The sequence below is a fragment of the Brienomyrus brachyistius genome, chromosome 12 (genome assembly GCF_023856365.1).
Source record: "Brienomyrus brachyistius isolate T26 chromosome 12, BBRACH_0.4, whole genome shotgun sequence".
Lineage (NCBI taxonomy): Eukaryota > Metazoa > Chordata > Actinopteri > Osteoglossiformes > Mormyridae > Brienomyrus > Brienomyrus brachyistius.
The window spans coordinates 16,754,135-16,766,633 of record NC_064544.1 but is presented as its reverse complement, the minus strand read 5'-3'; the positions used below and the strand labels follow the sequence as shown (position 1 = coordinate 16,766,633).

At 42.6% G+C, this 12,499-nt stretch overlaps 1 protein-coding gene across 1 annotated transcript; it reads left to right on the top strand.

The window, feature by feature from the left end:
• The first annotated feature begins 385 nt into the window (after positions 1-385).
• LOC125705235 (macrophage mannose receptor 1-like) lies at positions 386-12,279 on the top strand. Its single transcript, XM_048971678.1, has 6 exons — positions 386-461; positions 8,877-8,939; positions 9,236-9,616; positions 10,309-10,665; positions 10,905-11,300; positions 11,579-12,279. Exons 1-6 carry the CDS (start codon positions 386-388, stop codon positions 11,749-11,751), a joined length of 1,446 nt encoding a protein of 481 aa, XP_048827635.1. The 3' UTR covers positions 11,752-12,279.
• The last annotated feature ends 220 nt before the right edge of the window (positions 12,280-12,499 follow it).

Below are 12,499 nucleotides of genomic sequence, written 5' to 3'. Positions count from 1 at the left end.
AGCATGTCTACCCTGCCCCTTATTAAAATTCTAACATTCAAATTAACACCAGAAGGAAAAGGAAGCAAGATCACTTATTTTTGTTAAGTTTTATTTATTGACTGGAGTGTATAAAATGAGAAACTACAGCAATGTAGAATTAGCTTTTTTTCCACAATGTGTCACAAAACATTGCCTCAAGTTCCTGTTTTTATAAATTCTTCCTTATCTCAGTACAGTCTGACACTCCTTCCCTTTGAGTGAGTCAAGTATGTAAATGTTTGTCCACCTCCTGAAAGAATGCAGTAGGGTAAAATAAATATACAAGAACATTTGCATTCTGCTTTACATACATAGTTCTATATACACCTGGAGGGATTCCAGAACACTGTGTTTGATACAGTTGATGCTCTCATTGTCAGAGGCACAAAGAGTCTTTCGTACAGTGAGAGAGAGAAATCCTTCCGATTCACAGAGATCAGGTAATGGCATATATTGCATTTCTTTCTACCATCATACTTTAATTTTTCTTTTTTTAAAATGTATATTCTAATTCACAGTTGTACACTGGCGTGAGCTTAATATGTAACGGATAATGCAAAATGTGCAACTTTTTACAAAATTAGTATACAGATGCTGCTCATATAATTAGGATATCTTCAAAAAGTTGATTTATTTCACTAATTCCATTCAAGAGGTGAAACTTGTATAATGTATACATTCTTTCCGCACAGACTGACATATTTCAAGTGTTTATTTCTTTTAATTTTGATGATTATAACTGACAACTAATGAAAACCCCAATTCAGTATCTCATAAAAATAGAATATTACTTACGACCAATACAAAGAAAGGATTTTTAGAAATCTTGGCCAACTGAATAGTATGAACATGAAAAGTATGAGCATGTACAGCACTCAGTACTTAGTGGGGGCTCGTTTTGCCTGAATTACTGCAGCAATGCAGCGCGGCATGGAGTCGATCAGTCTGTGGCACTGCTCAGGTCTTATGAGAGCCCAGGTTGCTCTGATAGTGGCCTTCAGCTCTTCTGCATTGTTGGGTCTGGCATATCGCATCTTCCTCTTCACAATACCCCATAGATTTTCAATGAGGTTAAGGTCAGGCGAGTTTGCTGGCCAAGAACAGGGATACCATGGTCCTTAAACCAGGTACTGGTAGCTTCGGCACTGTGGGCAGGTGCTAAGTCCTGTTGGAAAATGAAATCTGCATCTCCATAAAGTTGGTCAGCAGCAAGAAGCATGAAGTTCTCTAAAACATCCTGTTATACAGCTGCGTTGACCTTGGACCTCAGAAAACACAGTGGACCAACACCAGCAGATAACATGGCACCCCAAACCATCACTGACTGTGGAAACTTTACACTGGACCTCAAGGAACATAGATTCTGTGCCTCTCCTCTCTTCCTCCAGACTCTGGGACCCTGGTGTCCAAAGGAAACGCAAAATGTACTTTCATCAGAGAAGATAACTTTGGACCACTCAGCAGCAGTCCAGTCCTTTTTGTCTTTAGCCCAGGCGAGACGCTTCTGACACTATCTGTTGTTTAAGAGTGGCTTGACACAAGGAATGCGACAGCTGAACCCCATGCCTTGCATAAGTCTGTGCGCAGTGGTTCTTGAAGCACTGACTCCAGCTGCAGTCCACTCTTTGTGAATCTCCCGCACATTTTTTAATGGGTTTTGTTTCACTGTTCTCTCCAGGGTGCGGTCATCCCTATTGCTTTTTTCTACCATATTCTATCTAAATTTTCCTTCCCTTCGCCTCTCTGTTAATGTGCTTGGACACAGAGCTCTGTGAACAGCCAGCCTCTTCTGCAATGACCTTTTGTGTCTTGCCCTCCTTATGCAAGGTGTCAATGGTCGTCTTTTGGACAATTGTCAAATCAGCAGTCTTCCCCATGATTGTGTAGCCTACAGAACTAGACTGACAGACCATTTAAAGGCCTTTGCAGGTGTTTTGAGTTAATTAGCTGATTAGTGTGGCACCAGGTGTCTTCAATACCGAACCTTTTCACAATATTCAAATTTTCTGAGATACTGAATTGGAGTTTTCATTAGTTTTCAGTTATAATAATCAAAATTAAAATTAATAAACACTTGAAATATATCAGTCTGTGTGGAATGAATGTATACATTATACAAGTTTCACTTCTTGAATGGAATTATTGAAACAAATCAACTTTTTGAAGATATTCTATTTATATGACCAGCACCTGTATATTTAACCACCCACATGCATCATAGGGGACTTTACCTTCTACCACACGGCGAATCAAACTCTTATCAGGACCTGCTACTAAATACAGTCTTGGTCAGGATTTTGGGCACCCGTCGATTTTAATTAAAAGTAAAAGTAATTGAACAACAACAAAACTGCTAGGATTGCTGCTCTATGAAGCAGTGGTGTAGATGTGAGGGGCACTTGTGTTGTGTTGTGTTGTGTTGTGTTGTGTTGTGTTGTGCTGTGTTGTGCTGTGTTGTGCTGTGCGTCTGTTGAAGCGGTTGATTGGAGTTATTTGGAAATATATTTGAGTGTTTGTGTGCCAGTACAGTTATGTGGGTGGTTGTTATTGCATATATAGATTATATATATTTTTTCAGTCAACGTGAGTGCTTGTCTGCGTGTGTCGCGTGAGCGGGATTTCTGTCCGTGTACCTTCACAACAAACACCAGCGGGTGTAAGACCAGGCAGATAGAGAAGAGGCAGACCCCGAAATGCAGGAAAACAGAACTTTAGGTTTTCAGGTTCGCCAAATGCCAAAGGGAGAATCCAAGAGAGTGGTCAGGTCGATTGCCAGGGGTCAGATGCCGGAGAAGTCAGTCCTATGAGTAGTGAGGAGACGGGGTGACAATGAGATAGGAGGAACGATGAGGACAGGTCCGGAGAGCAGGGCAAGGGAGGCAGGTCAGGCAGGGCAAATGGGGAAGAAACGCTCAGTAAGGCTCATTTACATGGCAACAATACGTCACAATATGTGTTACGTTGTTTCCGGTTTAAGTAGCGGAGCGATTAGCGGCAAATTGGCTACAGCTACCTTGCCTCGCCCCTCTGGGCGTGACAGCGGGATAATATCTAATATCAGTAACGGACAGCTGCTCCTGAGCTTTGATCGGTCGCCAGTCGGGGCTATAGGACAGTTTCCACTTTTTCCGTCTCCGGCAGTAGCCTGCTCTGAGAGTGTTTTTGTGGTTTCTCGGCCTCCCAAGAGCAATTTCGCTTTATTTTACTTAATTTAATTTAAGGTAAATGTGGTTCAGTAGGAAGTTATTCTCGGGTAAGTAATTGTTAATTTGGTTATTTTAAAAGTTTAAGGTTGTTATCTCTGACCCTATCAGATACTTTACAAAGTTCAGTTTTACACGCAAGTCTTAATTTAGTGTTTTATTGTACTCGGCACTATATTATATTAACTATACGTTAATTAAATCAAGTAAAAGTTAAATACGCTATATTAATATACTGGGCTGGGAGTAAACGACGGGGTCATAGTGAGCTGGTTAATTATGGGGGCAGCTCAGTGTTGTGTTTGCAAGATGTTTGCCCTTCGGGATATTTGCGTCCAGTTGGACTTCATCTGCGAGCGATGTAAGCTAGTGGACTCACTCATGGTCAATGTTTGTGACCTAGAGGAGCAACTGGCTCTCATCAAACACAAGGAGTTAAAAGAGAGAGTTAATACGCCTTTTAGGGAGATGGTGTGTACGCCACAAGCGGGGAGGGGGGAGAATGAACAAAAGGTAGGCCGAGAGAGCTGGGTGAATGTAGGGCACAGACGCAGAATAGGGCGTATACAACTTTCAGAGGCGGAGTCAAACAGCTTTCAGGTACTTCCAGCTTTATAGCCTGGGGAGGGGGGGGCGGCATGGTAGTGCAGTGGTTAGCACTGTTGTCTCACACCTCTGGGACCTGGGTTCCAATCTCCGCCTGGGTTACATGTGTGTGGAGTTTGCATGTTCTCCCCATTTCGTCGTGGGGTTTCCTCCGGGTACTCCGGTTTCCCCCCATAGTCCAAAAACATGCTGAGGCTAATTGGACTTGCTAAATTGCTCGTAGGTGTGCATGTGTCAGTGAATGGTGTGTGAGTGTGCCCTGCGATGGGCTAGCCCACCATGCTGGGTTGTTCCCTGCCTCGTGCCCATTGCTTCCGGGATAGGCTCTGGGCCCCTCGCGACCCAGTAGGATAAGTGGTTTGGAAAATGGATGGATGGAGACTGGGGAGGCAGGAGGGTCCTTAGGCACTGAGGAGCCCCCTCCCCTCAGGAAGAGGGAGGTTATGATACATGTAGTAGGGGATTAAATTTTTAGACAGTTATGTGTGCACCCATGATAGAGGGTCCTATACGGTGATCAGGGGGCATAGCACACACGAGGACTGGACACACTGGTCATGACAGAACCCCCCCCAAGGCATGCACTCCGGGAATGCCTCGAGGGGAGGGGTGTACAGGACGAGACTGGGAAAAAATGACCTGGAAAACAGGACCTGGAAAACAACAGGAAAACCATTAACGGGGAGCAGGAAACAAAACCAAAACACAGAACAGACACAGAGGAAAAAGCCAAGACAGGACCTGACAGAGAACAGGGAACGCAGACAGGCAGATAAGGCAGGGAGACAGAGGGGAAACAACAACAGGAGAAACAAAAGGGCCAGGAGTGAACATGGGAGGCACAGAGGGACGAGGAGCAAAGACCGGAGGGACAAAAGGACCAGGAGACACAGAGGGACGAGGAGCAGTGACACAGGACCAAACTGGAAAGGACCAGGGACAAAGGGGAGCCCGAGGGAGCCACAGCGGGCGACGGGCTGCAGCCGGAGGGGCCGCAGGCGACCGGGAGGCCGGAGCAGGAGGGGACCTCGGAGGGGCCAAGGAGGCAGGGCTAGGGACAGGCGCAGGGGATGAGGAGGGAGGTGGAGGGGGCACCGGCGAAGGCAGGGAGGGAGGGGGAGCCGCAGCAGGCTACGACATAGCCACAGTAGGCCAGGGGGACGTCCACCAACACGCCGGAGTGGGGGAACCTGCAGGCGACCGACGAGGCGTTGGAGGCGGGACCGAGGCAGGGTGATGAGGTGTCGGAGGGGGACCCGCAAGCACCCCCCGAGCCCCAGCCAAGGTGAGCGAGGGCAAGCCAGGGGGTCAGAGCGGGTGGGACCCTAGCTTTGCACCTGTGGCCTCTCCCCTTCTGGGACACAGAAAGGCACGGCGACCTCATTAGGGTGAGGGCAAAGGAGTCATCAGGGAGGTCCCCAAGGGGTCCCACTCAAGCTCCTCCTCTCCTACCATCAAGGGAGGAGGAGCGATAATCGGACAGTTCGGGACCTCATCGGGGACTGGAGCTGGAACCGGGGGGACTGGAGCAGGGTCAGGGACCGGGACTGGTAGAGCCTCAGGGGCAGGAGTGACAGGCGTGGGCTGCACCGGGACCTCGGGCGGAGCAGCAGCCGGAGGTGGGACCTTGGGGGGAGCAGCAGTTATTAGTTAAGTTCTCTCCAAACGAGCTTGATGGGCCGAATGGCCTCCTCTCATTTGTAAATTTCTTACCTTCTTAAAACTTTCATATAGTGAAATAAAAAACAAAGACATGAAACGTGCACTGCACACAATTATTGGCATCCATTTAGAATTTCTAATTATTTCTTCAAACTAGATAACAAATAAGACTCATATGTGCTTAATATTCGGTGTTCAAATGACCTGAATTAAGATTTATTTTTTCTGCATAAAAAGCGGCTTATCGCTTCCATTTTGGAGCGAAATGTATTATCCAGTTTCCATAAACTAGTCCTGAGGCTAAAGTCTTGGGTTTTTCAGACAGATAACAGCTCAAATCACACAGTCCAACAGTACAAGAGAATGGTTGCCAAGGAAAAGATGGACTGTTTTAAACTGTCCATCGATGAGTCCTGACCTAAATCCCACTGAAAACCTCTGCAGGGAGCTGAAATCTGCCACTGAAAAAAGGACTCCTGCAAACTTTAAAGAGCTTGAATGTATAGCAGTGGAAGAGCAGCAGAAATTACCAACAGACAGATGTAAGAAGCTTATAAATGGCTACAAAAAATGTTGAGAAGCTCTCGTTTTTGCCAGAGGTTTTGCAACCAAATATTAGTGAAGGGTGCTGATAATGGTGTCCAGCATGCTTTTCATGTCTGTATTTTTTATTTCACTACATGAAAGCTTTTCGTTGTTGTTGTTGGTGGTGGTGTTCACTAACTTTGGACATTTTATTTAATATAATTCTGATTATACATAATTGCTGCATTCTACATTCTGTACAGCTGAGGGGTGTCAATAATCCTGACCAGGACTGCATGTGTGTGTGTGTGTGTGTGTGTAAATGGAAGTGCAAACTGAAGAAATATATTTTCATGAACTATACCATGACAGTATATACTATACTATAGAATTGGCAAAAGATTTTAAATAACTTAAAATATACAAAAAAAAAAATAAATGCATAGAATATAAGAAAAACAGAACTATACAACCAGAACAGACAAGCAGAAGAAAAGTACAAACTCTGTAAAGAACAGTATATACTATGCTATAGAACAAAAATAAACAAATGCAAACATACATACATACATACATACATACATAAATAAAATCCACACAGCAACCCACTGATGCGTGGGATTTTTCTTGCTTTAGCCAATGGCCAGTTCAGAACTGAAAGTCTGTAGGATCTTTAGCTTTCTGCTAACGTTATAATATCTTTAGCTTGCTAACAATAACATTGACTATCTTACTCAAGACGTTTCCTACTATTAATGTTATGTGTGCATAGGCGACATGTTTCCTCAATCATTCAAACGTTTCATAGAGACAACAGGTATATATCCAACAATGTGCACTGTCCTGTAATATTGTATATTTACTGCAATGCTTCATGTTACAATATTCCACTTGCATTTTACAGTATACAGTAAATGTAGTTTACTCAGTTACATACTGTGCATATACTGTAGTACACACACAAATCTATGCATACTAGCAGTGTGTTCATGTGTATAAATATGTGCGTGTTTGGGTGTTGCAATATATGTACAGTATGTATAACTGTGTACAGTTGGAATTGATATGTCATACAGAAAAAGTACGACTTTGTGCATTTTCAGCTATTGTCATCAAAACATTAGCCATAGTTTACATCAGAAAATACTTACCGAGTACCCTGGTCATTTGACAAAGTGGGTAAACATTTTCACCATCTTGTTCATGAACAATAGAAGAAGGGCCTGTCATCCTGAATGGTCACGGTGTGGGGAGCCTTTTCAGCTGATCTTCTTGCTGGTTCACTATGAAAAGACAATTAATGCTTTGAAATATAGTAGAATATTAACAAATTACTTGCTTCCCACAACTGAGAATGAGGAATGCTGGGGTTTTTCAAGAAGACAGAGTTCCTGCTCATACAGCAAAGACTGTCAAGAAGGGGCCTCATCAGTCTCATGTGGTCAGAGTCCAGATTTAAGCCCTATATGGTATATCAGGTCTCACATCAAATACAAACTAGCAGGGAAACATTTTCCACTAATGATCAACTGTTTAAAGTCATGAAAACTGAAAGGAACAGTATTGACTCCACTTTCCATGAAAGGTTGTCTGCAAGGTCACTCACAAATATTTAATGTTGGAGGAAATGCAGGGAAAAGTCATCTTAACGGTTATTTTATACATTAGTTTAATTTCTTGCTAATTTCCTGATTATTGATTTTATGTTCAAAGATGATTTCTTGAATGTTGCAGCTTCGCCAATTTTTTATGCTGCCAAATGTACATAGTATTCGCAATAAAAAACAGGATTAAACAATAATTACGGAACACTTTCAGGTGATGTCATTCAGGTCATGGGGCAGGACAGATTACAGAGACACGTGGCGGCTGGCAGGAAGGAGCCAGAGAAGCTACATTGTGAATACTGTACTTACTGGGACTTTACATGCATAAATGTAATGACAGGCATGGGAGGGCAGAACAGCCATTCAGTTATGATTCATAAAGCCGAAGAGTAGATAGTCAAAGGAGTGGGGGCTGCCACTGACCCTCTGTATGTTTATATTACTCTATACTCCTACTATGCCTGTATGTCTATCAATCAGGAGTTTGCATGCATTATGGTGGGACAGTGAGTGGCTCAGTGGGTTAAGTCTCTGTGCCTGTAATCAGAAGGTCACTGGTTTGCGATTGGCCCTTGAGTGAGGCCCTTAACCCCCAACTCCATGGATGCCACTGCAAGTGGCTGCGCTTCCTCACCAAGCTTGCTCTCGCCTACATGTTTGTCACTGAGAGCAAGATGGGGTAGGTGAAAAGAGAGAATTTCCGCATGGGGGTTAATAAAAGTATCATCATCACTTAGCTATATGTCTCTGTCTTTGAGTGACTGAGACTGCTTATGGACCTGTCTCTGTGTATGGGTGTCTGACTGAGACTGCTTATGGACCTGTCTGTGTGTATGGGTGTCTGACTGAGACTGCTTTTGGACTTGTCTCTGTATGGGTGTCTGACTGAGACTGCTTATGGACCTATATGTGTGTATGAGTGTCTGACTGAGACTGCTTATGGACTTGTCTCTGTATGGGTGTCTGACTGAGACTGCTTATGGACCTCTCTTTGTTTATGAAGAAGAACAAACTTAGTTAGGTTTACTGGACATCCATATGGCTTTCATGCTCATTATACTTACTATATAATCTTAATTTTTTTAAACTATGCAAGTATTTTCATATTCTTAAATATTTTGGTAGCTAATTACTTATTGTAAACTGGGATTTGAAGGGGAGTCACTACACAAATAACTTTGAATAATGTGTCTGTGTGCATGTGCTCATATGCATGTGAAATGATCAGTATCAATATAAATGTTTTCTGCAGCCCGTTGGATCAGCATGATGGATTGTAATGTGTTTCTTCTGCTGAAACTTCTACTGATTTCAGGTCAGTTTCTGTCATATGGCACTTAAATTATAAAAAGGATCCCAAAAAATTGACATATTGACCAAATCTGCCAAAAGTCAGTCATATTATATAACAACAACTAAATTGACATTCAGATTCAGACAAATCTGATTATTTACAGTATGTATGTCATTGATAATAATGTAAATCCACCAGCCTGTCAGTTCAAAGATGGACTTACAAAAGCCTTTCCTCATCTTGTCAGATCAGGTTTATATTTTTCTATTTGTGATCATGTGTATTTGTTTCTCTCTGCCTGTGTGACTTTCTTACAGAGTTTCACAGCCACTGTTCATGCTTTTCACATCAGTACCATTTTGTAAACATAAACCTGACCTGGACTGACGCCCAGGCTTACTGCAGACAGAACTACACTGACTTGGCTACCATTGACAATATGGAGGAAATGAAAAGACTAATTAGGTCTGTAGGCTCTGATTATACTGGGGAGGCTTGGATAGGACTGAAGAATGGAACATCGTGGAGATGGCAGTGGCCCTCAGGAGAAGGAGACACAGGGTACACCAACTGGGATACGGGTGCACAGTACAACCAGAATAATGGCCTGTACTGTGTTGGGATGCGAGACGACGGTAGTTGGAATAATATTAATTGTTCATATCAAAGTACGACGGGGTATTTCATCTGTTATACTGGTGAGTAACATTAACCAGCACTGTTCTTGACAAATGGAACATGCCTTTGAAAGTATACAGTACTATCCAGCCATGACTTACCCCATAGAGGCTTTGACAGGTAAACAGGACTACAGCCTAAATGACAACATTCTGTTGTAGTGCATGTATACAGGATCTGTCAAAAGGTTGACAAAGGCATTTGTCTTCTGCCAACATTTCCATAAGACAGTCACACAGGTAAATGCACACATACATATAGGTCTTAGGGGAATTAAAGAAGGATGAATCAATCAGGACTGTCGCCTGACTGAGTATAATGGATGTCAATCGCAGCCCCCCATTTAGATTTAGGGAAAAATAACAGTTGTTGTGTATTTAATGGCACAAGTACTGTGCCAGCATAAGAATCAACATGCTGACATGAGCAGCTGGGTTTTACATTTGATGAACAATAAAAAAAAAGAAAATCCTTAATCATGGAATGTCATGCTAACTGACACGTAAAGAAGGGAGATTTATTTTATTTATATTGATAGTGACTCAGCAGGTTAAGATACTGCTGAAAGGTGGCAGAGTGATTATACTGCTGAGCTCCATAACCCCTCCCCCCCTGCCCCTTTGCTTCAGATAAAACCATCAGCTAAGCATTTTAGGAGTAAATGACTTCTGGGTTATTGCCGTTTCTTATTCTGTTTACAACAAATCCACAGCTCCCACCTGTAATAACGGAGTAAATAATACCTGGAACTTCACCTTGATTAACCAACATATGAATTGGTCTGATGCTCAGAGCTACTGCAGATACAATTACACAGACCTTGCCAATGTGAGGAACCAAGAAGATAATAAACTGATACATAACGTGGTTACAAGTGGCACTTGGGCATGGATTGGCCTGTTCCAGGACACATGGGGATGGTCAGACCTGTCAAACTCCTCATTCCGTAACTGGAAAACTGGTCTAAATGATAATGTGGGCGACACATGTGCTTTAGCTCAGGTCACCTGGCCTGGGACATGGGATGTGACTCCATGTGCTGAAAATCATCCATTCATATGCTATGATGGTGAGTAATGTATCACTACAGTGGCTGATTCTCACCTTTATCTAACAACATTAATATATATTACTTTAAAAATATACTACTGTACAACTAAAGTTAAAATTAGTGTTGTAAGTACACATAAAACTACACAGTTGCATCAGAAAGCTGTATTGTCTACACTGATTTGTGAATTTCCCGCCCTCTACTCTTCTGGTAATTAATTCCTTTCTCCAGATTTCCAAATGTCACATGACTTTCTCCTGAACCCAGCTTTCTGACAATCATCTTACCTTCTGCCCCAGATAACCTGATCTTGGTAAATAGTAACATGACCTGGAATGAAGCCCTGAATTACTGCAGAACGTACTATTCAGACCTGGTGTCTGTCCACAATGAGGAGATCCAGTACTGGGTCAGTAGGAGAGCTGAGAAGGCCTCCACTGATCATGTCTGGCTGGGGCTGCGCTTCTCCTGCTACCTGAACTTCTGGTTCTGGGTCAGTGCAGAAAATGTCTGCTACCAGAACTGGGCCCCAAACAACATATCCAACAGTAACTTGTGTGGAACCACAGGGGCAGTACAATCTAAAAACTCACATTACTGGGTCAGCCTACCTGAGGCTAAGGAGCTTAACTTCATCTGCTCTAAATATCCAGGTATGTCTGGTTCATGAACAGAGTAACTGCGGAATTGTCAAAAAGTATAAATGTGTAACTGTACAGATGAAGTTTTTCGTTTTTATTTTCGTTTCTACTGTAGAAGTAGGATTGAAACGCCTTCTCTTCACCACTCCAGATTCAGAATGATATGCGAGTAGAAGACTGATTTAGTGTTTTGATTCAAATATTTTGCTTTGCATAGTTTAATAATTTAATGGACTAATATCTCTGCATTGGTAACATTCATCCATTTTCTTATCCTGACGTCGTCACAGGGGGCTTGGAGCCTATGTACCCAGGCAGGGAACAACCCACAACAGGCACCAACCCATTACAGGGGACAGTCACACACCATTCACTTACACAACTGGAAGAAAACCCAGGACAACACGGGGAGAACACGGGGGAAACTCCATATCACATGCAAGGAAAAGTGGGGATTCCTTGAGGTGTGAGGTGACAGTGTTAACCACTGAAGCACCATATCACCCCCATCAGTAATATCTGATTTATTAATATATAATTGTTGGTAGAAGGTCATATTTATTTTTAACATAGAAATATGACTAATAATTTTTTTATCTCTAACCTGCTTCTCAAAGTCCCTCATCTCCAGCATTGTTATCAGTTCAGCATGTTCAGCGATGCGTCACATTGTATTGCGTTGAATCGTATTGTGCTGAATCAAATTGTGTCAATTCACACTGAATCGTAATAAGGGTGAATCACATTGTACTGCATAAGTTGCTGCTTCATATGTATCTTTAATGTATTGGATCTTCAGCAATGCATGTATCTCATTGGCCTCAATGATGGAGATTTACATCCCCAATATATATGCATTTTGTAATTAAACAGCAGCAAACAATAAGCTCAGTAATGTCTTCTGAATTATATTAGTTATATGTCATATGTTTATTGACAGGAAGTTGCTAAATATATAACTGAATAAAGGTACTAATAAAACTCACCAAAGTGATGGAACATCAGATGTGAATCACTCACCTGTCTCGTAAATAATCCATCCATCCTCCAACCACCTACCCTGGTAGAGAGGTGGAGCTGCAACAGATCCCAGGCAGCTCAGGGTTGGAGTCACCCTGGACTGGACGCATCTGTCATTGTGTTTACAAAAGTTAAATCATTACCATTCACCAAAAACTGTTCTGTGTCAAACCAGTTTCTCATTCAGCTAC

Coding starts and splice junctions, on each gene's coding strand:
- LOC125705235 (XM_048971678.1), top strand. CDS start 386: ATGCTCTCATTGTCAGAGGCACAAAGAGTCTTTCGTACAGTGAGAGAG. Junction 9,617..10,308: donor GTATTTCATCTGTTATACTG/GTGAGTAACATT, acceptor ACAAATCCACAG/CTCCCACCTGTAATAACGGA. Junction 11,301..11,578: donor CATCTGCTCTAAATATCCAG/GTATGTCTGGTT, acceptor ACGTCGTCACAG/GGGGCTTGGAGCCTATGTAC.